Genomic DNA, 21,961 nt, shown 5'->3' on the forward strand with positions numbered 1-21,961 from the left:
CTTTGTGTGTTCACAGAGCATCTCCCTTACCTGTCACATAAAAGATTTTCCTATTTTTTCCTTTATGACCAGATCATCTAGCCTATCGCCCCTTGGCATGATCCATCTGGTTTAAAACCTGTGGGATGCCTAGAATCAAGGCCCAGAGGAGAAGCCTTGGCTCTGACCCTGACACTGCTGTGCAGCACAGCTTTCCTCAAAAACCCCTTGTGTAATAAATTTTTTTTAAAGTACACTTGCTGTCCATTAGCTCTGAAATACAAAAACATTATCATCTCAAACAGTGTTGACTTTTGCAGAATTTTCCGTTTTATACTCATAGCAAAAGTTCTTAGATTTTATACAGCTATCTTACCTTACTCTGTCCTCCGAATCCCCAAGTGTTTTCTTCAGGTTGGAAAGATCTGGGTAATAAGAAGCAGGAGGAGAAATAACCTCTAAGACTCCAGACTGGATTTCTGTGGAGAAGCTGAGAAGAGAAGCTTAGTGAGACCCCATTCCTCAAAATAACTTTTAAGGGCAACCACGCACAGCAGCTCCACAGAGTTACGTCTGTTCCTCCAGAAATGCAGTTCCCCACTCCAGCAAAGAAACTAAGTCACAGAGGTGGCAAATTAGGAACCAAGAAGGGGTCTTTGACAACCACCAGGACAGTAACTCATCATAAGTCTCAGAAAACAGTGGAAAAAAAGTATGTCTCAGAAATCCCGCCCTTTCTGCATCTATAGATGCCTACTTGTAATCCTGAGATAGTGGCCAGAATGCAGCAGTAATTCACAATCAAATCCACTATCTAGAACTACACACAACTGTTCCCCCTTGCATGACAGCTCCTCACACTTGCTTGAACTCTAATTTTATGTTCTAGCCAAAATTATACTGTTCTGGAGTGGGAGTTCGGTATGGGCACCGTGATCTAGTCTCTGCTCCAAGGATTAAATTTTCCATTTAAAAAGTCATTGAAAAAATGTGTAATCGACTTTAGGAGCCAAATCTGGAAGTCAAATCTCCTCCTTCCTGCAGAATATGTGGGGCAAAAAAAGGATCACTGATGCTTATGAAAAAGAATCTCATTCTTACTGTGTAACACTGACAAAGCATCTACTCTGGCAGAATTTTTTTCAAAAGACATAAATAAATCATAAAAATTAATTCACTTCTGGGGGAAATCTGCACCCTAAATACAGCCTGGAAAAACCCTGAGTGGAGCAGCATGTGCAGAAAAGCCTCAAAAGTGAAGCAAAAGGGCCACGTTTCCAATGATCTTCTTCAGGGTTTTCTGTTTTGTTTTATTTTGGGTGGGTGTCCATCTCTCTTGCCAAGTAACAAGTGACAGGACAAGAGGAAATGGCTTCAAATTGCATCACGGGAGGTTTAGACTGGATATTAGGAAAAACTTCTTCACTGAAAAGGTCAAGGATAGGAACAGGCTGCCCAGGGAGGAGGTTGGGTCACCATCCTTGGAGGTATTCAGAAGATGTGTAGAAGTGGCACTTAGGGACTTGGTTTAGCGGTGGGCTTGGCAGTCCTGGGTTAATGGTTGGACTCTATGATCTTAAGGGTCTTTTCCAACTAAATGATTCTATAACAAAACACTGATACAAAGACAGAGAGCTCTCTTGTAGTCATTTTAAAGAAGGAGAGAAGGGAAAGGCTGTTTCACTTCAAATACTGGCCAAAGTGGGGTCCTGTCAGAGTAACCACTTCACAAGTAAGTCTGTGCATCAAAGAAACCAGCAACACCAGTACGGCAGCATGATGCACATTTCATCTCTTGCTTCTTTCAGTCAGCTGGGCATCAGGGCCTTTAGCCTCACCTGTTTTGTGACTGTTGGCTACCCTCTACCATTTCTTAGAAAGCAGCTTTTGCAAGACAAAATAAATCTACTGAAGAGTGTATTTTTTTGCCCAAACATTTTAATTTAGTAGTTCCTCTCGAGCTGCTCTAAGGATTTTAACAGGCACAAGATGCTGTAAAAGTCTATGGGAAAGAACGACAGATAAGAGCAAGCAAAACTGCAGGGGGAACTAAGCCTTCATTTGACAGCTCTTGCAGTGATTTGGCATGGTAAAAAATACCCATCTCATGTTACCCGCCATAAAATAGTATTTCACGTTATAAACTTAATCCCATTGCTGTCCAAAGTCCATGCCTCTTCATGAAAAAGAGGCAAACGAGGAGACAAAGACAACTAGAAAACACGACAGACATTAGAATGCATTGCAGGGCTGTGAAGTCAGTGGGGACCTCACGCATGTAGCCTCAAGGTGCCTTGAATCGCATCGTTAACTTTGTGCAGAAAAGACTTCGGTTCAAGTAAATATTTAGCAGAGGCTTAAGCTGAGACCTTGTCTGATTAGTTAAGGCATATTTATGAAATAAGAAAAGGAAAATAAATCCTTCTGTTCTGAATTTCAGTGTGTTACGATACACATACTGAGCGCACCTTTGCCTCATTCATTAGCGGTACCATTTCAGTATGGCAGAGCTGTAATTTATTGCTGAAATGCTCTAACTCTTTCCATAAAACCTCAGAATGTCTTTACTCGCTGTTGGGTGTTACACTTTATAGGACTTACCTGGTTTTAACACTTTCTGCAACTCTGTTAACATACTGTGCATTCACCTGAAAGAAAAAAAAAAAAAAAAGAAGGGGAGGTTCATTTCAAGTCACCCATTTTTGTATTCAGCAACATTTTGTAGGGAATACTTATATGCAAACACTTCATTTTTATTCTTTTCATTCCAAATAAAAGCAGTATGTTATAGCAGCATTTCTACTGAAGGACAGTATCGCATTTTCAAGCCAACTGAACTTTCAATGTAGTTGAGATTAGAACTGAACTATCTCCACTATGGTTTCTGCATTTTATTTTTTCACTGCTTCTGCAGGAAGCCAAGCCATTTTCTGCCTAAAGTTCTGTTCCAAAGCTTTCAGTTATGCCAGAAAATCATAGTCATATGACCGTCAGTAAAAAAAGCTATTTCAGGTTGATCACCCCAAAATCATAAAGAAGCCTGAGGCTGTTGAGCTGTCACCTAAGCAAAATTTTCTGAAGCTAGCGATACTTAGAATTTTTATTTAGAGCTTCTTCCTAATATAACAAGCTTACAGCTCTTAGTCCGGAAATTTTGAGGACGTACTTATTCATTGCTGTTTCGTAAAGTAACAGTTTTAGTGTGCAAAACACATCTGTTAGCTATATTAAAGAGTGCTAAGTTTTATGGATGTGATTTCCAAAGCAATACAATACCTGCCTTAGCAGTTCAGATTATTTTTTTTTTTAGATACTCGTTTTGTAAAAAATACTTGTTACCAGCTACATACTAAAATTGTAGTAAGTAAAAATGATGTGAAGTGGTAAGTAAAGAACTGTGCTAAGAAAAAAACACCCAAACCCCTGCAAATCACTTTCAGTCATTAAGTTACACTGACTTAACCTCTGATGTAAACATTTACATTGATCCTCTGAAACTTTCTGGGAAAAAAGGAGGTGTGGATCCATGATCAGTGAACACACCTGCCCTCCTCTCATCATAAAACGTTCCTATCACCTCTCACATCAGCACGATCAACCTGCTCTAATTTACTGCACGGCTGAAAAAAGGAAGCTGCAAGAACGCGACTTTGGGGATGGGAGAAAGGGGAAAGACCGATTTTTACAAATGTAGTTTAATCCTGAATTGGCTGAAATGGACTATTACTACAACCAAAGGTACTGTTTGTTAAAAGTGCCGGGTTAGGACTGTCCACAGTGGGAGACTGTACTATTCAGATGTTAACCCTTAAAAACCCACGGAGCTCTCTGAAGCCCGGTAAGAGAAGTTTATTTGACTGGCAGCTAGGTAAAGCCCGTCGTTCCCAGGGCTCTTCATTAGGAAATAGCGATTGTAAAATAAGTTCAGCTCCCGAGATTGATGCTTGAAGAGGATCCACAGTCACTAAAATCGGGCCTATCTACTTACCTCTGTGGTCCAAACAGAAAAGTGGAAGTCACGACCTAAATAAAATGAACTATGTTCTGTTTGACAGTATTACAGCTGCAAAAGCTGCTCTAAGTGATGACTGAACTAAAAAAGCTAACTTTAACAGTTAACGAACACTCGTATGAAATTTAATGTTCCTTATGGAAGGACAAAGAAATATGAAGAACAACTATGAAGTCTGAATAATCGCAGTCTTTTTACCTTCAAGTAACTATCACTAGCTAATTCCCTTCTGTAGCTTTTTTTCCAATGTGATCAAGGCATTTTGGAATGATAAAAAACGTCATTTACGCCTAATATTTTACCTTGACCACTGTTTACTTTCCTAAACATGGAATCGTTCAAGTCTCTGAACAGTTTTCTTTTTCACAAGAAAAGCCATCGCACACGAAGGTGACATGCTGGGAGCCTCGCCAATGTCCTTTGTGAAGCACGGTACCAAACCAGCAGATAAATCATCTGAACTTTTGTTACACCGAGTAAGTTTGCTTTTTTCAGGTTCTAAGGAACTTTTCTGTGGAGGATTTGCATTTCACTCTTGAAGTAGAATACTTTCAGAGAGAAATCATGAGTTGATACGGGTTTATTTGAAAATCTGACTGCCACAACTGTGTTTGTAAATGTGATACGACTTCTTACCCTTCGGTCATCTGAGTCACAGTGGTTTTCCCACATATGAACGCCGAGGCACTAACTCCTCACTGCCTCCTCCAGCCCTGAAGAAACCCCTCCCAAAGGCCAAGCTAGCAGTGTTTTGCAGCCTCTCCTACACAATCACACTAAGACATAAATCTCCACATTGTCTTTCTATCAGCATACTGCACCTTTCCGTGCAGACTTACCTCTGCTACAAAGATGATTATTACACAGTCATTCTTCTGCTCTTCAGAAAGTTCATACAGTAGGGAATGCAGCGTATTAATCAGATAATCTTGTTTTTCCCTTTTCACGGTAGGAATACCCATCACCAGTGAAACTGCAAAGAAAAAAGTCCACAAACTATGTAATTTTAAGCCAGGTAAAGGGAAACTGAAAATACATTTTAATTCTATTACAATTAAATTACAATTTAACTGTGATGTGACCATGAGACTTGGTGACGGTTAATTCTCCTATAGTACTGTGACAGCATTTGCTTGATTACCTGGAAGGGGAGAACTTTGCTAACCAGCTATGTTCAGGTTAGACACACCTGTGCCCGTGTTATAACCACCAGGCCTATGCTGCGTGGGCTGTCAACATTTGAGAACTTGGAGGTATTACCACCTCCAGCAAACACACAGGTATCTGCTGTTGAGTTTCAAAAGTGGGTATTGCAAAACCAGTGCTAGCTCTTGGTATAAAGTTGGAGGTCTGAGTAGTAAGAGTTAAACCGACACTGCTCCAGTGAGGAAGTTCTCACAAGAGGTGAGCGCTGTGTATCTCAGAAAGGGATCCAACTCAAAGGTTTTTCCAAGCTGTTTAATTAATATGAACCAATGGCTTTGACATAATCAATGATAAGAAAGGACCTTGGATGTTATTGTTATTAAGAAGAAAGGAACCAAAATTGTCTCTGGCAAAGACTCTACTGGTAGCAAACCTGTGCTGTATTACATCATTAGATTGCAAGCAGGACATCTCCATTTTCACTGGTGCGGGCGTTAACCTAAACCAGTTACCTAATACAGCTCAGTAAACCTGTGGAATTCTTAGTCCTTGCAGATGATTCCTGTTCACCAAAACCTTGTGAGTCTGGTAAGGAAGCAGCAGACTTTGAAGGAGTGGGTGCAGTTAGTGACTTGCTCCAGACTTCATCACCCATGCCAGCATCAGCTCAAAAATGTCAGAAAAGTTCCGGCGTTCCTTCCCAGCACATAACCTGCTAAACCGTTGGGGTTTTGTTTGGATTTGCATGCCAAAGGTCAACCTGTACTTGTTAAACTGCCGTCTTGCTATTGTGATTTTCATGTACAAATAAATGAAAAGTAAACACAGAGCATTCTTTTATTACTTATTATTTTTCTTCCTTTTTTCCTTTCTTCTTTTTTCCCTTGCTTGTGAGTGTATCTGGTTTTCTGACGGTCTTTTGCAAACCCCTTTGCTGACAACCTCTGGTCTCCTGCAGACTGACACCGATCTACGGGCACTCCAGTGAGAACTACAGCACTCAATCACGTTGCTACAACTACACCTACTAATGAGAAGACTGCAAAACGTTATCCATTGTCACAGGCAAGGGCAAGGGTTTTTTATAGTTAAATCATAAGTGGTGCAAACGTTTCTTTATGTAAAATCACCCCTGACAAAAGTCAGAATTTCAACAAAATAGAAAACCCAGCAAATTGTTCCTTGTTCGCTTATTGCTTTTGAATGTTCTTTTTGACCTATCACTTAACAGTTAGGAGAAGATGAAACTTTGTAATTTGTATATAGGAATTAATTATCATTTGTGCAGGTGTCACCTGATTTCTCGTGAGGATGAAAAAGTTACATTGAAGATTTATTAATATCCTTTAAGCGAACATAACGCCTTTCCATTTGCTTCTAACCTTAGCAAACTGAGGGCATTATAAATTCTCCTTGACTTCCTCACTCGTACTAATTTTGTGGGGGAAAAATGTCAGCTAATGCATCTTAGCTATATCAATATACAAGTAAAGTAAAAAATAACACTGTTTTTCAATAATGACTACTTTTTGTTGGTATTTCAGAGTTTATCACAATACTTTGGGGTAAAAACTTGAAATTTGGACGGGCATGGTAAAAGCGCTTTTGCCATCCCTGTTCAAATTTACTCCGTTTGGCAACATTATGAAGTTTAGGGAGAAAACCCACTCTGAACCGCAAACTTCATATGCTTCATTGCTAGAACTTAATATAAAATATAAACATATGGAAAATATAAGCCAAACTTTATTTCCTACCTCCAGTTCTCTGTCGCCCAAAAATAATATCTGGGAAAATGGCATCTTCATACTCTCGAAGGTGAGGTAGATAGTAGTACATGTTTGTAAGATGCATGGGGAGTTTTCTGGTAAGGTTTAACATTTTCCACCTCGTATCATCTTAAAGAAACAACAAACACACACACACACATAAAATAAAAAGCCAGCAGTGAAGCCTATTATTTCAAACTGTCTTCCTCAACCAAATACTAGCAGATTACCACACACAAGGTTGTTCAGTCGGAACTATTCCTCAGAAGTGATTATATGTTACCCTCCTGTGGTAATAAACAGAGAATTGCCCAGTATGACACCTCACCCCAGGCGATGGTGCCCAGCTCCGAGCCTGAATGTCCTGGTAACTCTCCCTGCCCTTCCCTGTGCCTAAACCGCTGCAGGACCCAGCCATCTTAAAACACAACAGCAGTCATTTTAAAAGCAGCAGGAAAAAAAAAAAAACAACCGAACACCTGGTTTGACTTTTGCACAGCTGGCAAGTGACTTTTTAAATGAAAAGAAATACAGGTTCTTATTCACAGCTTTCTTAATTACTTAACACTTAAGTGCTTTCCCAAAAAATGTAACAGAGGGTGGTTTTCAGGGCTCAAACACAAGTTCTCAGGTTAGAAAAAGTCCTACGGCAAAAAGGACAACCCCATTCAGGCCTTTAGAAACTACTCAAGAAACAAAACGAACTTAAGAGAAAAGTAGGGATATTTTTTTTCTTTAGCAGTTTAAAATAAAGATGAAAATAATCAGAATATTTATTCATGTTGAAATAACTCAAGTGTGACCTTATAAAAATAATCCTGTTCTTTTTCTTTTTTTACTAAGCCATATAAAACCCAGATACCATTAATTTACTAATTTATCTTCCTTGATATATACATTCATGGATGTCCCGGTGGTGGCAAAAATTGTTTAGAACAGATTTAATAAAAACTTGAACAACTTAATTCTAACATCATTACAAAATTAGTTATAAGCTTAAAAAAAAAAAAAAGTGCTTAATGTACGATACCCATGGGGGCAGAAGCGATAATGCACCATGCCATTTTAAAAAAGGTATTTGAATGGCTTAAAATGAAGCTGTATTTATGAAGAATAGCAAATGGTCTTTCTCATATTTAAGAAAACTGCTTGGAAAGAAAACTGAAGATCACTCCAGACTTTATTTACCATCGTCTAAAGGCTTAAATCTTGCTTTCCTGACACAGGCAGCATATGGCTCTAGAATTCTGTCATTCTCTGTGGCTGAATTTTTCTGTACCCTCCTGGCTAGCTACAATGTGTACGTCTTTTTGCCCTGAAAGAAAAATAAAGCTCCCACGGATTTATCTAAGGTAATCATACTGCAGTGGGTGCCTCCTCCAGACGCCTTATCAGTTGTGCAAGGAGGCTGGTGCTAAGGCACGCCGCGATACCAGACCCACGCCTTAGCTTGAGCCAACAAAATCATGTTAACAGCCCTGCAAGTCACAGAAAACTTGAAAATTATAGTTTCATAGTCAGGAAAGCCACAGAAGGTTTATTGACTTAGATGCACCGTTACTTTCCTAAGAAATGCCTCTAAGATAACTCCTCCAATTTACCACCCTTCACAGTTACTTGCAACAAGTCCTACAAACAGCCACGCGCTCAGATCAGCGAAGCCCGAGGCTTACTGAGTGGGCAACATTTGTTTGAACTTTTTCAACTTCCAAAAGATATTCCCACTGAAAATTAGGACTCGACAGAGAGCTTCACCACTCTACAGAAAACTTTCAAAAAACAAAAATCCAAACCTATATACCTGTCCAGGCATTTGTGTATGAAAGAGAGACCCACAACTCCTCCCGCGCTGCTTTGCTGGAATTTTGCTGCATAGAAACTTTTTTTTTTTTTTTTAAACCACCTTCATAACTTTTCAAGTATTTCCCGCTTTTATTTGGAAGCAGTACCTATCGAGGGTTGGGCAAGGGACTTTGGTTTTATAGCGTACAATAAACTTTTTCATTTTTGCTGTATGGTAAAACTTGGCTGGAATGGGAAACAGAAGAGGAAGTAAAAAAAAGGAAAACTGTTCAGTGATTGTAAGAAATTTCAGCTTTGAACCCTGTGAACTGACAGCTTCAATGCTCTCCGATATCCAGCTGGCTCCAACGGGAATGAAGAGCAGAGGGAAGGGGAACTTGCACTCTCCTCTGCCGCTATCGGGCATCAGGCAGTAACTCCTCATCCGCAGGGTGTGGGGCTACTGGGGGCTGACACTGGGATCTCTGCCTAAAGCTCGTGAGGGGCCACAGCCCTGCCAACACTCAACCATCCGTTTATACGCATCTGAACAGTCCCGATGAATTAATATTGAACAAACAGACAAAAAGAGGCAGGAAAGAAGAAGATAACCAGCTGGCTACGCAAAGCTGGAACGCCCCTTGCTCCTTCTTCCCCTGTAACAATGCTGGGTAATTCCCTATTTTAATTTAACGCCAGCCCACGGTACTGAATGCAAATAAGGATTTTTAAAAAGTAGTTTTCAGTAGCATCCAGACTCTTTGAAGTCTTGATGTGTTGTGGAATGCCTCCAGCGTAGAGATGGATGCGCCTTCTAGTTCTCCTTCTCTCCCCTGGGAAGTAGCTCTTCCAGTCTGAAGAGGGAGGAAGGCAGATCCTGCACTACTGCATCGTTTCTTTTAGGGGACAGAGTCAAACTGCCTGATCTATGGTACACAACTACACTGTGCAGACAGATGGGGATGGACAACAGTCTATAAGCAAGGATCTAATCTATTTTTAAATAAAAGTTTAAAAAAGAAAAAAGTTTTAAAAGTTTTTTTTAAGTTTTAAAAGAAGTTTAAAAAGAAGTTTAATGGGAAGAAGCCAGATCGCTCGAGTCAACTTAATTGCATGTTGGTGTCCATCTTAAAGCAAAACAAAACAAAAGGCAAAAAGCTGAGACACAGACACCCACCCACCCACCCCCATGAAAGGTTTTCTTTTAATTGGCATCACTTGCAAGCATTCGCATTTTCTTCAGGTTATTAACAAACTACTTGCAAGACAAAAATAAATTCTAGAGGGAACATTCTTAGGCTGTACCCCCCGCCAACATCACTCCACCTGGACAGCAGAGCAACCAGGACTGTGGAACATCTGACGAGGTGTACCTGCCTTCCAGATTAGACACAGACCTAGTATTTATCAGAGTGTGGTCACATAGTAAAAGCTGGTAAAAATACCTTAGTCAGTGCTCTGCTGGCAGCAAGGGAGGGCTAAGCAGTGTAAGAAACCCCATTAGCAGCATGTACAGCTTTGCTGTGATGGCACCGCTGAAGTCTATTGTGTCCTCCTTCTTTTCTCTTATTTACTAACCAATCCCATTTAAAGAGGGGCTACAGATTACTTCCCCACCCTTCTTTTTTAAAGCAGAAACTTCTACCTAATGCTAATATAATCTAATCAATTATTTTTCTCCACACACCAGTGATAAAGCAACTTGAGCACACAAAACTTTGAACTGTTAACACAGTACATTTGTATACATACAAACCTGTATGATTTGTTAAGTTCATTCTTTTTGCAACTACATGTTTAATTTCATCTAGGGCACTGCTCAGTTCGTGTGATCTCTTTTTATTTTCCTTTTCAGCATACAATAGTCTCTGTCGAAGTTCCAGAAACTGGCTTTGGTACATGTCTAACTCATTTCCTGCAATGAGAACATAATTTCTTTTCAAAGAGGTGAATCATGCGATGGAATAAAGAAAAAGTTTAGGAGGCAGTTCAGAAGACGTGACCAGAAGTGTATAAACAATAATAAAAGAGGCTGCTCACAGCTTATCCATGGAATGAAGAACCCTGGAAGAGTATTAAAAAGTAGGGTTTAGGTAGCATAGCTGGGTAACGGCTTGAAACTGAAGACAAGAACAAGAATATGACATCCATAAAATGGAAAAAGGCAGGGAAAGACTACAGCTTGCAGGGGAAGGTGCCATCCAGGAAAGCCAACAGTATTTTTCACTAAGTGACAAATCTCGATGACACTAAGATTAAAATATAGATATTAAGTATTCAGCCTTCATCTGCAAGTTAAAAAGCATCTGCAGTATATTAAGAACTATTAGTAAGGATGGTTATTTGCACTCTTGGATAATATTTAATTAGAGAACAACTGAAACCATGCTCTGGATTAAAGAATACCTTCATAATACGTAGCCCACCTTTGATGAAATACTCTACAATCGTATCAATATTACAAACACGGTACTCTGAGTCATGGTTTTCAGGCACCTCTGCTGTTCATTATCTTTAAGATAATGTTATGTTTGCAGAAGATCCACTTTCCTGAGGAGCAAGTACCATTCGAACTTCCCCAATAGCACAGATGACATACAAGGCTCATACCGGTTGGTGCCTCCACTGCTCATTGCCACGAGAACAAAGAAAAGTTAGACTTACTAAAATGAATATAATATTCAGCAATGTCACTCACTTTGCAATGGGAAGTAAAAAAAAAAAAAAAAAAAAAAAAAGAGTGCAGAAGGGGCCTTCTACTTCACTTTAAAATGTTTTATGACGCTGGGGGTTTTTGGTGCTGTGTTTGTTTGGGTTTTTTTTAGTTAAATGTTGTTTAGACACTTGATCCATTGACTGTGCTGAATCCCATCCTTGGCAAGACTCATTTTCTCAGACCCATCATTACCCCTCAGCACTCCCAGTAAATTCCCAGGGAATCTAGCCTGTAAAAGAGACTAAAAGCAAAATGTGCAGATAATATAAATTTGTAAGGATTTGTAGAGGCATTTAAAACTGGAATTAATTTGTATTTTGCATAGACAGGGGTTTTTATTTACAGTAAACACAAGCCCTTAATTTAATCAATAAATGTATGATTGAAAGACCTTGAAGTTTAAAACACTTAGGAAGAACGTAGCTAGAAAGAAAGAAGAAAACGTGTGATCTGCATTGTTATTATTATTATTGGTCTCACTAAAATTTTGAAGTATGTTTAGTAAAATGCCCGTAAAATGAATGCTTCCTAAAATTTTCCGACAGCCCTAAAAACATTTTAACTTGCAAGAAAGGCGTACATATCTAGCAGTATTCTGTACTATGCAACCATGAATGTAAGTTTGGTGTTGTTGAAGGGAAGGGAAAACTGGATCATTTCAGCTGTGTGCAACAAGAAAGCTCTACTTCTTTCTATACAGCTATACTGTATATTATAATGTATTTCAATTATTAAACTGTTCTTATCTCAACCCTTGGGGTTTGCCTTCCTTCCGATTCTCCTCCCCATCCCACCGGGGGCGGGGGGCGCAGGGAGTGGCTGCGTGGTACCTAGTTGTCGGCTGGGGTTAAACCACGACACTGTAGGAATGCACTGTCTTGTTTTATGCTTTTCTTTAGCAGCTGTGTTTGCAATGCCATAATCCAATCTTTACCTTTTTGCTTTAGAATGTATATGAATAAAATGGAAACAGAAGGTTTAAGCTGATTTAGGTGACAGACACTAATCATACTGTTTTCACAGCAAGAAAGTGGTCCCAAATAAAGCATCAATACATGTAAACACAGTGGAGATTCATCTTGCAATTCCAAGACTAATTCAGAGGCATAAACTACAGATACAGTAATGGATGGATTTTTTTTTTTTTAATTTCCAATTGCCTTTGTTAGAAGTTAGATAGCATCAAGTGCCAAGAAAATGTGGAGGTTTGATGCAGTAAAGTTCCATATGCTCCTGGGAAAATGCAAACAAAATCAGCATGACCACAGTCTTAGGGTAAATACATGTTATCACAGGAGCAACTTACTGCTGCTGAAAAGGGAATAAATCATTCTGTAATGGAAGTGTTTCTTCATAAAACGTTGGAAAGACTTGTTCCATTGACATTTCCAGTGCTGTATAATGTAAAATTTTGCTAAAACAAAGCAAAATTCCCCTCAGTGCAATATGTTACAGAAGGAATCAGTACAGAAATTGCAGCAGAATAACATTGTAGTTCCTCTCTCCAGAATTCTTTCAATTATCCAGTGTTAGCGTGACTCAAAACTACCGGTGTCACTACTGGGCCGACGTTTTTGGTGAGCACCAAGTAACTGTATTTTTATTTTCTCGCTTACAGGCTATCGGTGAGTGCGCCCAAAGAAGCTGGCATTTGTCATCAGCCTTACCTAGTTCTTCAGGCAGAAGAGGGAAATAACATTTTAGAGTCTTTCAAAATTGAAGCCTCTGTTCGGTTAGTAGAACAAGACTTTTAATAATTGCTTACCTCATCCGATTTTGACAGCTGGGGAAGCACGGGTTTGGCAAAAGGGATGTAGTATTCACTCACCCTTAGCAAAGAAGGAGTTTGTTATTATAAACATACACAGTTTCAGAACCTGAAATGTTCTAGGTGTTACTAAAGCATAAGCAAATGAGCAGTATTAACTACCAGCAAACCTTTGACAAAAAATGAGTGTTTGGAAAGCAGTACTGAACTTTTTGTATTTTGCTATGCAATAAGGTGCTGCCATGAACAGTATTTGTTACCAATATAACTGTAGCAAGCTAAAGAGATAAAATTAGAAGCATTATGAAGCTAAATACTCTTAAATATTTATATGGTCATTAAGTTTAAATGGATTTTAGTGTGCGTGTGGAAAATGTTGCTCTTTAGGTATCGAAGGATCTACAGAGAACTAAATGAGCTGCTTGCAAAGAAGCAGACAGGGCATTTTCACAAATATAGCTGGTTCTGGCAAGGAGGGTCAGGAGAAAGGAGCTTTGGTTTTATCATGAAACACTGTCTGCCCCCAGCAAGAGCCCGACTTGGCAACACCTTGTCTACCAGCAGTTCTATCAGCAACAGGCAGCGTCAGGCTGCAAGCAGAAAATTGTGAGATGAGGACCTATGGCAAAACTATAAGAAGTAAATGAAGGTAAAGGCTTCTTTTCCCTTTGGTGAGCTGAAGATGAATCACTGCTGGGCTAAGAAAACCCTACTAAGAAATTTCAGTGGGGTTACAATTGGCTAAAAGTCTGGGCAGAAAACACCCCAACAACCAACACGCCAACCAGATGCAGTGACAGCACTCAAAGCTTTTTCAACAAAATTTCAGATCTACTGCAGCATTTCCCCTGGCTGTTTACTACACACTGTCATATATACTTACAGCTACTGTAATTCTAAGATGGCGATACTTAAAATGCTTTTAAATGTGGTTGTTACTTCCTAATATATATAGATATATACAAAACTTTTTGCACCGGATACTGAAACTGTTAAGAAACAATGCTAATCTCTAAAGCAAATACTCATTCTAAAAGTCAACTGATTTTTTTTCTTAGCTCAATGCACACATACTTCCTATTATCATAATATGCTTCCAGTTTTATTAACAACTGATTTCTGGCAATACCCAAGAGCTGCAAAACAATTCATCACTCCTAGCATTCAAAGAAAAAACAAAATAAAAGGAAAATTGGGAGTGGCAGAGAGTAGGGAAGAAAACACCCCAAAGTCTAGCAATGACTCTTGTTCTTATTTCTTGATTACAAGGCACGCTGTTGATAAAGACACCTAAGACCTGTTGATAAAGCACCCAAGACTCTTTCTTTCAGAAACTGAATTTTGTGTAATGCCTTCCTTGAAAGAAAACTATGTAAGCACACTTAACTGCAAAAGACCTTGTCATACTCTGCACTTGGAACCACTGCACACTGTTCAGGTTAATGAAGCATATTAAACCACTGAGGCATGCATCGCGCTAACAACTGTGGCGGTTTATTATCTTCCTGGAACTGATCTAAAATAGAGAGACCTTTCTCAATCCTGTTACACGCTTTGCAAGCTCGGGTATTGTTCTCTCAGAGTAAGGAGGGGGGTGGGGAAACAAAAATCCCCGAAACAATGTGTCTGCCTTAGTTCAGAACAGCCAGTTCTTACACAAACACTTCAATTCAACAATGTGCTAAAGTCTAAGGGGATTTAAGCACCTTCCTGAATTTGTGCATGATCTTTTAATATTTTGTTTGTAGCATGACAGCACGGAACTGTTTGTGTCTCCCAACAGGTTAGAGACAGCCGAGCAAAACTACCATGAAGTCAGAAGCTGCTTCACCTGCACTGAGTTATATTCACCCATTATGTTTCATGTCCATCCCAGCCGGGGTAGCTTTGATGGTTGAGCTTTAAGCACAGGACACAGCATGTCTTAATGCGTATCTTAAATGTTCAGGAGCCTCTGAAGTCAGTCAGCGCTCGGGTTGGTTTATTTTACATGGTTGAAAAGGGAAGGTTAAGTGAGCAGGTTTAAGAAGCTTCTGATTGTTCCTACTCATCCATCCGTCCTGTCCATGCCCTGACGGCAACTGGGCTGCAGGGCCCGTTGCGTTAAGTAGGAGGAGAAACACTAGTTTCAGCCAAGCACAAACCTCGGCCTGCATCTAACTGAAAATAGGTAAACAAACTTGTTTCAAAGAAAATACAACTTAAGTTCTAATATTTTCTTAAATGTTGGCAAACAATTCTCATTTTAGATCTGAGTTTTTTCCTATATTAGAATGTTGTGAAATGTGATCTTAAAACATTCAGTCAGAATATCACTATACAGGAAAGCAACAGCATTAAAATAAGTGGAAAAATATAGAAATTGAATGGATATTGTATGGTGTTTGCCCATAATTGGCATACCTTGGTTTTAAAACAGTAATGTTAGTAACACGATACAGGTTCTTAATAGCAATGGAAAATTCTGATCTGAATATGGCCTTTATCAGTTAAATAAAAAGTACTCATTCACTTCAAGCAATGGTTATTGTTTCGTTCTGGTTAGTATGTTAAATATTTTTACTGTTCTGTCCGATGTAGCAACAATAACTCATTTACACACGCATTTAATGAAATGCCTAGCCACTAACTGAAGTATTTCTAGATACAACTCAGTTCCTCAAGACTCAGTGTGCTGCATTAGGAAAGCGTGAAGGTCACGTGTTTACACTTGTTTAAGTACAGGTTGTGATGAGACACTTGCACAGCGAACAACAAGAGTTCTGAAACGTTCCCTATCCCTTTCTCTGTGAAAACCAACAGTGGTCTCATTTTGTACCTGAATCTTTATAGGATTTATGACTCAGTTACTCTGCTTTTGAGGACAAGGCAGCCACTATTCTGCCTCAAGTGAGTGCAAGAAGCAGCAGACTCTTAGTTCAGTGAATTACATATTTAGAAGCCAGTACAACTATACAGCTTTCGTAAGTATTGCATATGAATTTTGGTGTAAAATTTCGGATCAGTAAATACTGCATCTTAGGTCTCATTTGAGGTCGTTGTATGCTGTGGGTTTTTTTAACACCTAAATGCAGAACGACACAAGACACTGAGTAAAGCCATCAGTGGACTGGAGAAACTGCTCTTACCTCACTGCATTTCCAGCTACATCCCGACTGCGTATTGAGGCAAAACCTGGAAGTGCAGTAAGCTCTGTACCTCTCAGATCCACTGGAAGGAAATGCATGCAAGGAGGGAAGATGCAGCCTGCTGCCGTGGTTTAACCCCAGCCAGTAACTCAGCCCCGTGCAGCCGCCCGCTCGCTCCCCCCGGTTGGATGGGGGAGAGGATCAGAAGGTACAAGTGAGAAAACCCATGGGCTGAGCTAAAGACAGTTTAATCGGCAAAGCCAAAGCTGTGCACACAAGCGAAGCAAACCAAGGAATTCAATCCCCACTGCCCACGGGCAGGCAGGTCAGCCCTCCCCCAGAAAGCAGGGATCCATCACATGTAGCAGTGACTCGGGAAGAGAAACACCATCACTCCCAGTGCGCCCCCCCTTCCTCCTTCTTCCCCCAGCTTTATAAGCCAAGAATGACACCATATGGTATGGGATATCCCTTGGGTCAGTGGGGACCAGCTGTCCCGGCTGTGTCCCCTCCCAGCTCCTTGTGCCCCCCCAGCTGCTCGCTGGTGGGATGGGGTGCAGAGCAGAGAAGCCCTTGGCTCTGTAAGCCCTGATCAGCGGTAATGAAAACATCCCTGTATTATCAACACTGTTTTCAGCACAAATCCAAAACATAAGCCCCACACTTGCTACTGTGAAGGAAATTAACTGTATCCCAGCTGAAAAGAGCACACCTACCAGTCACCTGTGACAAGAACTGTGGAAAATGGTGGTTAAGCACAGCCTAACAGGCCTAGAGAAGGCAGGAAAATTGACCCTTGCATGTCCAGAAATCCGGATAAGCTGCACTGGCTGAAATGAGAACGGCGTAATTCAAGGCTCCTTATCAAATCTGACAATTTGCCACTGTTTAATTGAAGCTTTGAGCCAGCATGTGCCAGTCGGGTCTGGCAGGAAACCTGCGCTGAGCTCCATCACAGATGACAGAACCTCTCGAGGACCTGTGCTTGGGTGCACAGCAGGAGCAGGGGTCAGCCAGCTGAAGCAAGGCAGCACACCATGGGCAGAAGATTATTGGAAATAAAAAAGAAATTTTTAATCAGCTGTTTGGACTAGCTGTGTACATGGCTATATTTCAACTGCAAAAAAATACTTTCATTAGAAATACCTTTCTGACCCTTTGTAGCCCTTTGCCTGATGAAAGTTTTGTGAAATAATGAAAAAATTAATATGTTAAACAATTTGATAAACCTTAAATATACTTCTGTGAACACACAGCACAAACAGTTTATCTCTTCTTCACCCCAGTTCAAAGGAATAACTTCAGAAATCCAGATTTCACAATGTTTGACTCGACATGTATATATTAACATGCTTAGGTCTTTGTGACATCACATTTTAGCATCGCTTTATCCTAAGTTCCAGGCAAAGCTTAACTTTAATTTACTTGGTTAAAGTATCCCACAAATTCAGGTGAAGAGGGCAGCAACACATTACAACTCAGTTCAAGGAGACCTAATCCTGTAACCCGTACAAGCAACATGAAGGAGCACTGCCATGTGAGATGATCCAATTTACCTCACTGCTGTGACTTCCAAAAAAAGTAATTGTTATTCAGCCAAACCACCAAAGTTTCTTCTTATTCAGAAATAGCGTTTCCTCTGAAGAAACTATGTAAGTTCATAACGAGTTTATTATGAACTCTTGCCTTCTCCTTTACTGTTTTTCAGGTGGTGTGGCAGAAGGAAATTGCTACTTCCTTACATTTACTTTCATATTTTTGTATACCTGTGATATTTCTTGTTGATTAATATCTACATGGAAAACAGTAGCTAAAACTGTGTGAGAAAATCACTCCATCTATTGTAAGTTGTATACTACTTCCCATAACTACAAATCTGTATGAAGAGTATTTATATGAGAGCAAATACTTTTGGTCAGGTGAATTAACAAGTGGACTGTAGTTCAGTTTCGCAAGAGTAGGAACATCTACATCATCCTGACAACTGCCTTTCCTAGCCTCTGATGCAAACTGTTTCAGACAGGTTTTGCTTGGGGCATGGGGAGGGACCGAAGAGTTCACAGCAAAACCATGCAGGACGTGGAACAGGTGTTGCTACAGCGTCCATCTGATTACTTGCTAATAGCAGCCTGAGTTTGCAAGCACTCCAGAGGATGCTGAAGGAATCACCGTGCAAGTTTAGGCAGACAGTACCAAGTTTTGCTGAAAATCTGGTGCTTACTAATTGTCTCCTCCATAATTAAGTTTTCTTTTTTTTTCCCCCCACAAAAATATCAGCCTATTTAAAATGAAACCTGTGCTTGTATTTATAAAGCAATGGAAACAGTGACTATGAAAACATCTTTGTAAGGATAGTTAAAAAGTATATAATATTACCCACAACAGCTGAAGCCTAGTGACTTCGGTAGATTCCGAACCTTCATTTTTAAGGACATGAGTGACATAGGAGCATCTTTCCTGCTGTGCCAGTTCAAGCGACCCATACTCAAGTTAAGCCTCACAACTGCAAGTCAATGCTCAGGCTCCACCGAGTAGTTAGAAGCAGTACCAAACAGCCAATCATTTACTGCTGTTGTTGACAGCAAACACATTGCAACTCAAATCTCTGAAGATAGCTAGCCCTTTAGTGTTTGAACTAAATGCTTTTAAGTGTTTGAAGGTTCCCAGCTTAAGCTGTTGATTTTTATTTGCACAGAGTCGGGGACAGAGCCAACTTACACACTTTTAGGGGCTGAAAGGCTCTGAGCCTGCAGACAGACTGAACAGTGGTTTACAGGACTATTATACAGCTTTCATATTACGGAAGTACTTGCCCTGTCCTATGCCCTGTCCTAGTTGTACAACAGACAAAAAAAGATTATTTGCTCTCCCAATGTCACTACAATCCAAGAAACAGTAACTGGATAGAAACTGGAGGGAATACTACAGACTACTGCTGCTTAGCATGATATGCTGCACTCAAAGATCGAGAGTATCCGAAACCCTTTAATGGGCAGAGCAGAGGAGGAGACTGAAGTAAGAGGAGGTTTAACAAATGTGTGGAAGAAAATGAGCAGGAGAAGAACTTTTGACAAGTGAAAGAGTCTGGAGCTGATAAACTGAGACAGTACTTGACCTCTCTGTAACAGGTGTAATAAGTGAAGATAGCATTAGAAAAGATAAGGAACACCACATTTGAGATGGGAGACAAGTGGGAACTCCTGTAGTGCTCTGGACATGTCACTGGAGAGGCAAGTTCAGCAGTGCAGAAGGGAAGAGAGGTTTAACAGTAGCTAAGCACAGGTATCTTCCCATTTGCAGAGGAAAAGATTAATTTCAAAGCACCTTCTTAAATAGGCGTTCTTTGACAACAACAGAGCATTAGCTGGTTTGCTCCCAACGCTTCTCTCTCAAACTGTGGAAAAAGGTAACAACATGCGGCTGTTCTTGGGGTATTTCTGGATGGGCAGAAGGCTTCTAACATCACTCAGGAGCAAAGACTACCCTTCCAGTGAAATAAACTTAGCACAAAGTCATTCACACTGTGCTGCCACCTCCTCCTCTAGTTACCACTATCAACTCTTTTATTTACACATTTGTGAGATTTACCAAACTGAAGAGATATTGTGTCTCTGAACACTACGTATTTACATTTGTAATAGTTAAAAGTTTGTTGAAAAAAAACAGGTGCTAATAATAATAATTAGGAAAATGATACCATCTGAGAGGAATTAATTACTCTGTTTACTGTGGGGGAGGCGACAACTATGGAAAAAGTTAAAACAACACATATAGCACAACACATATTGCTCCCCCCCCAAAAAAAATAAAAAAAATAAACAAAAAAACCAAACCCAAAGCAAAACACCCCAGTACAGAAAGACCAAAAAGAAAGCAGGATGAAAATGGCATTTCAGTAACAAGGAGTCACAAAATGACATGGTGACAGGGGTGGTAACTGTGGACGGAACAAACGCTGTCATTCTATCATCTCTCGGATCTTGGTTTCTTAAGACACACCCTGCCTGTACTTCTGTTTCTCCTTCTCCACTCCTAGCAGGATTGCCCCTGAGAAAAGCATCAAGTATTGCAAGATAAACAACCATACAGCTGACAAGAAATGATAAAGGCAGGACGATCACCACCATCAGTATTCCGTTGGGTGGCTGAGATCTCTACTGCCACTTCTTTCTGTTACAGAAACAATGAATATAAATACGTTAACGGCTAGTTGGAGCTCTGTGTTCATCCCAGAAATTGCTAATTGCCTTGTTCAAATTCTGCATTTATAAACCAGACCTTTTCTGAGGGTGTATATAGGCAGTACTTAAAGATCCCCCCTCTCACCCTCACCTGAAACGGTCACGTAACAAGCCACGTCTGCAGGTCTCAGAGGTGCTATGGGAAGAGATCTTCTAATTTATTTTTGGAAAAGAGCATCAGTTTTCTCTTTCCAACGTAGGCTCAGAGAATCTTAGACATGGCTTTCTGTAGGTCTACCCAACATGTGCCACCTATGTAACCCATTAAAAAGATCTTAGGCAATTTTAAAGTTTACAAATAAAAGCACTCAGGTATTTTTTCTATGGATTGAAGATTGCGTTCCGGTGCTGGCAAGGTGCACATGGAAAAGCAACTGTACATGAGGCACAAACGCAACTGCAGGATGGATAACGCTTCTTCGTCCTCCCTTGAATAATAATATTAAAACCAAACCCATGGCCAAACTGACAGCCATGGCAATCGCCTTGACACATGTTCCCTCCATCCCAACGCGAGACCCTTGTTCGTAACTTTTACTAAACTTGTTTCTTAACTTTGTTCCGTTGTTGGTTTTTTGGTGGGTTTGTTTTTTTTTTTCAATCGGACAGCTTTGACCGAGGGTCAAATCCCGAGGGCTGTTACAAAAAGCTACTGGAACCCGGTGCGCCTGAGCCCGGCCCCTGGGGAACCGGGGTTCCGCACCCACAGCGCACCCGGGGTCCCGCTCCCGCCGCCCCCCCGCTCCCAGGCGAGCCAGCCGCCGGGTGCCGACCCGGGGCCGCCGGCGGGGCTTGCGGAGCGGCCCGCGGATCAGCCCCCGCCCCAGCCCGCCGTCCCGGCCGCCGGCCGCCGGCAGCGCAGCCGTTCCCGGCCCTCCCCTCCGTCCGCGGCGGGCGGCAGCTCCGCGAGGGGACGGGGCGACCCGCCGCCTCCCGCGCCACGACCTCCCCTCCGCGGCCCCGGGCGCCGCCGTCCCGCCGTCAGGCGGCCGTTGCAGCGGGCGGACCCCGGCCGTCGGGCGCGGGGAGCCCAGCGCCGCGCCGCCCCCGACGGCCCGGCAGGAGGGAGGCGGCAGGTGCCGCCGGGCCGCCCGCCCTTGACGCCCCCCGGCCGGGCCGCCCCCCCGGCCGCTGCCGCGCTCACCTCGGCTGCGCTGCCACGCCGCGTACCACAGCAGGGGGACGGCGGCGCCGAGGCACAGCGCCGGCAGGAGCGCGCCGGGCCGCAGCCGCATCTCCCGGCGGGGCGCTCCCACCCGGGCTCCGCCGCGCCTCCTCGCCCCGCCGCCGGGCAACTGCCGGCCGCGCCCGCCCCCGCGCCGAAGGGGCCGGGGCAGCGCCGCGGGGCACCTCCCGGCCCCCTCCCCGCCGGCAGGGCCGCCGCCCCGCCCGCCTCACGTTGCCCGGGGAGCGGCGCCCG

The 21,961-nt window shown here is 41.7% G+C and overlaps 1 protein-coding gene across 11 annotated transcripts in view; it reads right to left on the reverse strand.

Moving 5' to 3' along the window:
• The window catches only part of MGAT4D (MGAT4 family member D), a 39,757-nt gene extending 17,854 nt beyond the window's left edge, over positions 1 to 21,903 (reverse strand). For 2 of the 11 annotated variants that reach the window (XM_080402897.1, XM_080402899.1), the window contains exons 1-6: positions 21,686 to 21,903; positions 10,445 to 10,603; positions 6,895 to 7,035; positions 4,831 to 4,964; positions 2,581 to 2,627; positions 356 to 469 (exon numbers count right to left, since the gene is read on the reverse strand). In XM_080402897.1, the coding sequence (XP_080259023.1) occupies positions 356 to 469; positions 2,581 to 2,627; positions 4,831 to 4,964; positions 6,895 to 7,035; positions 10,445 to 10,603; positions 21,686 to 21,776 (686 nt within the window). In that variant the 5' untranslated portion in view covers positions 21,777 to 21,903. The other 9 variants (XM_080402903.1, XM_080402902.1, XM_080402901.1 and 6 more) reach the window with 9 other exon arrangements.
• Between the last annotated feature and the right edge of the window lie 58 nt (positions 21,904 to 21,961).

This window comes from Falco punctatus (genome assembly GCF_963210335.1).
Source record: "Falco punctatus genome assembly, chromosome: 1".
Taxonomy (NCBI): domain Eukaryota; kingdom Metazoa; phylum Chordata; class Aves; order Falconiformes; family Falconidae; genus Falco; species Falco punctatus.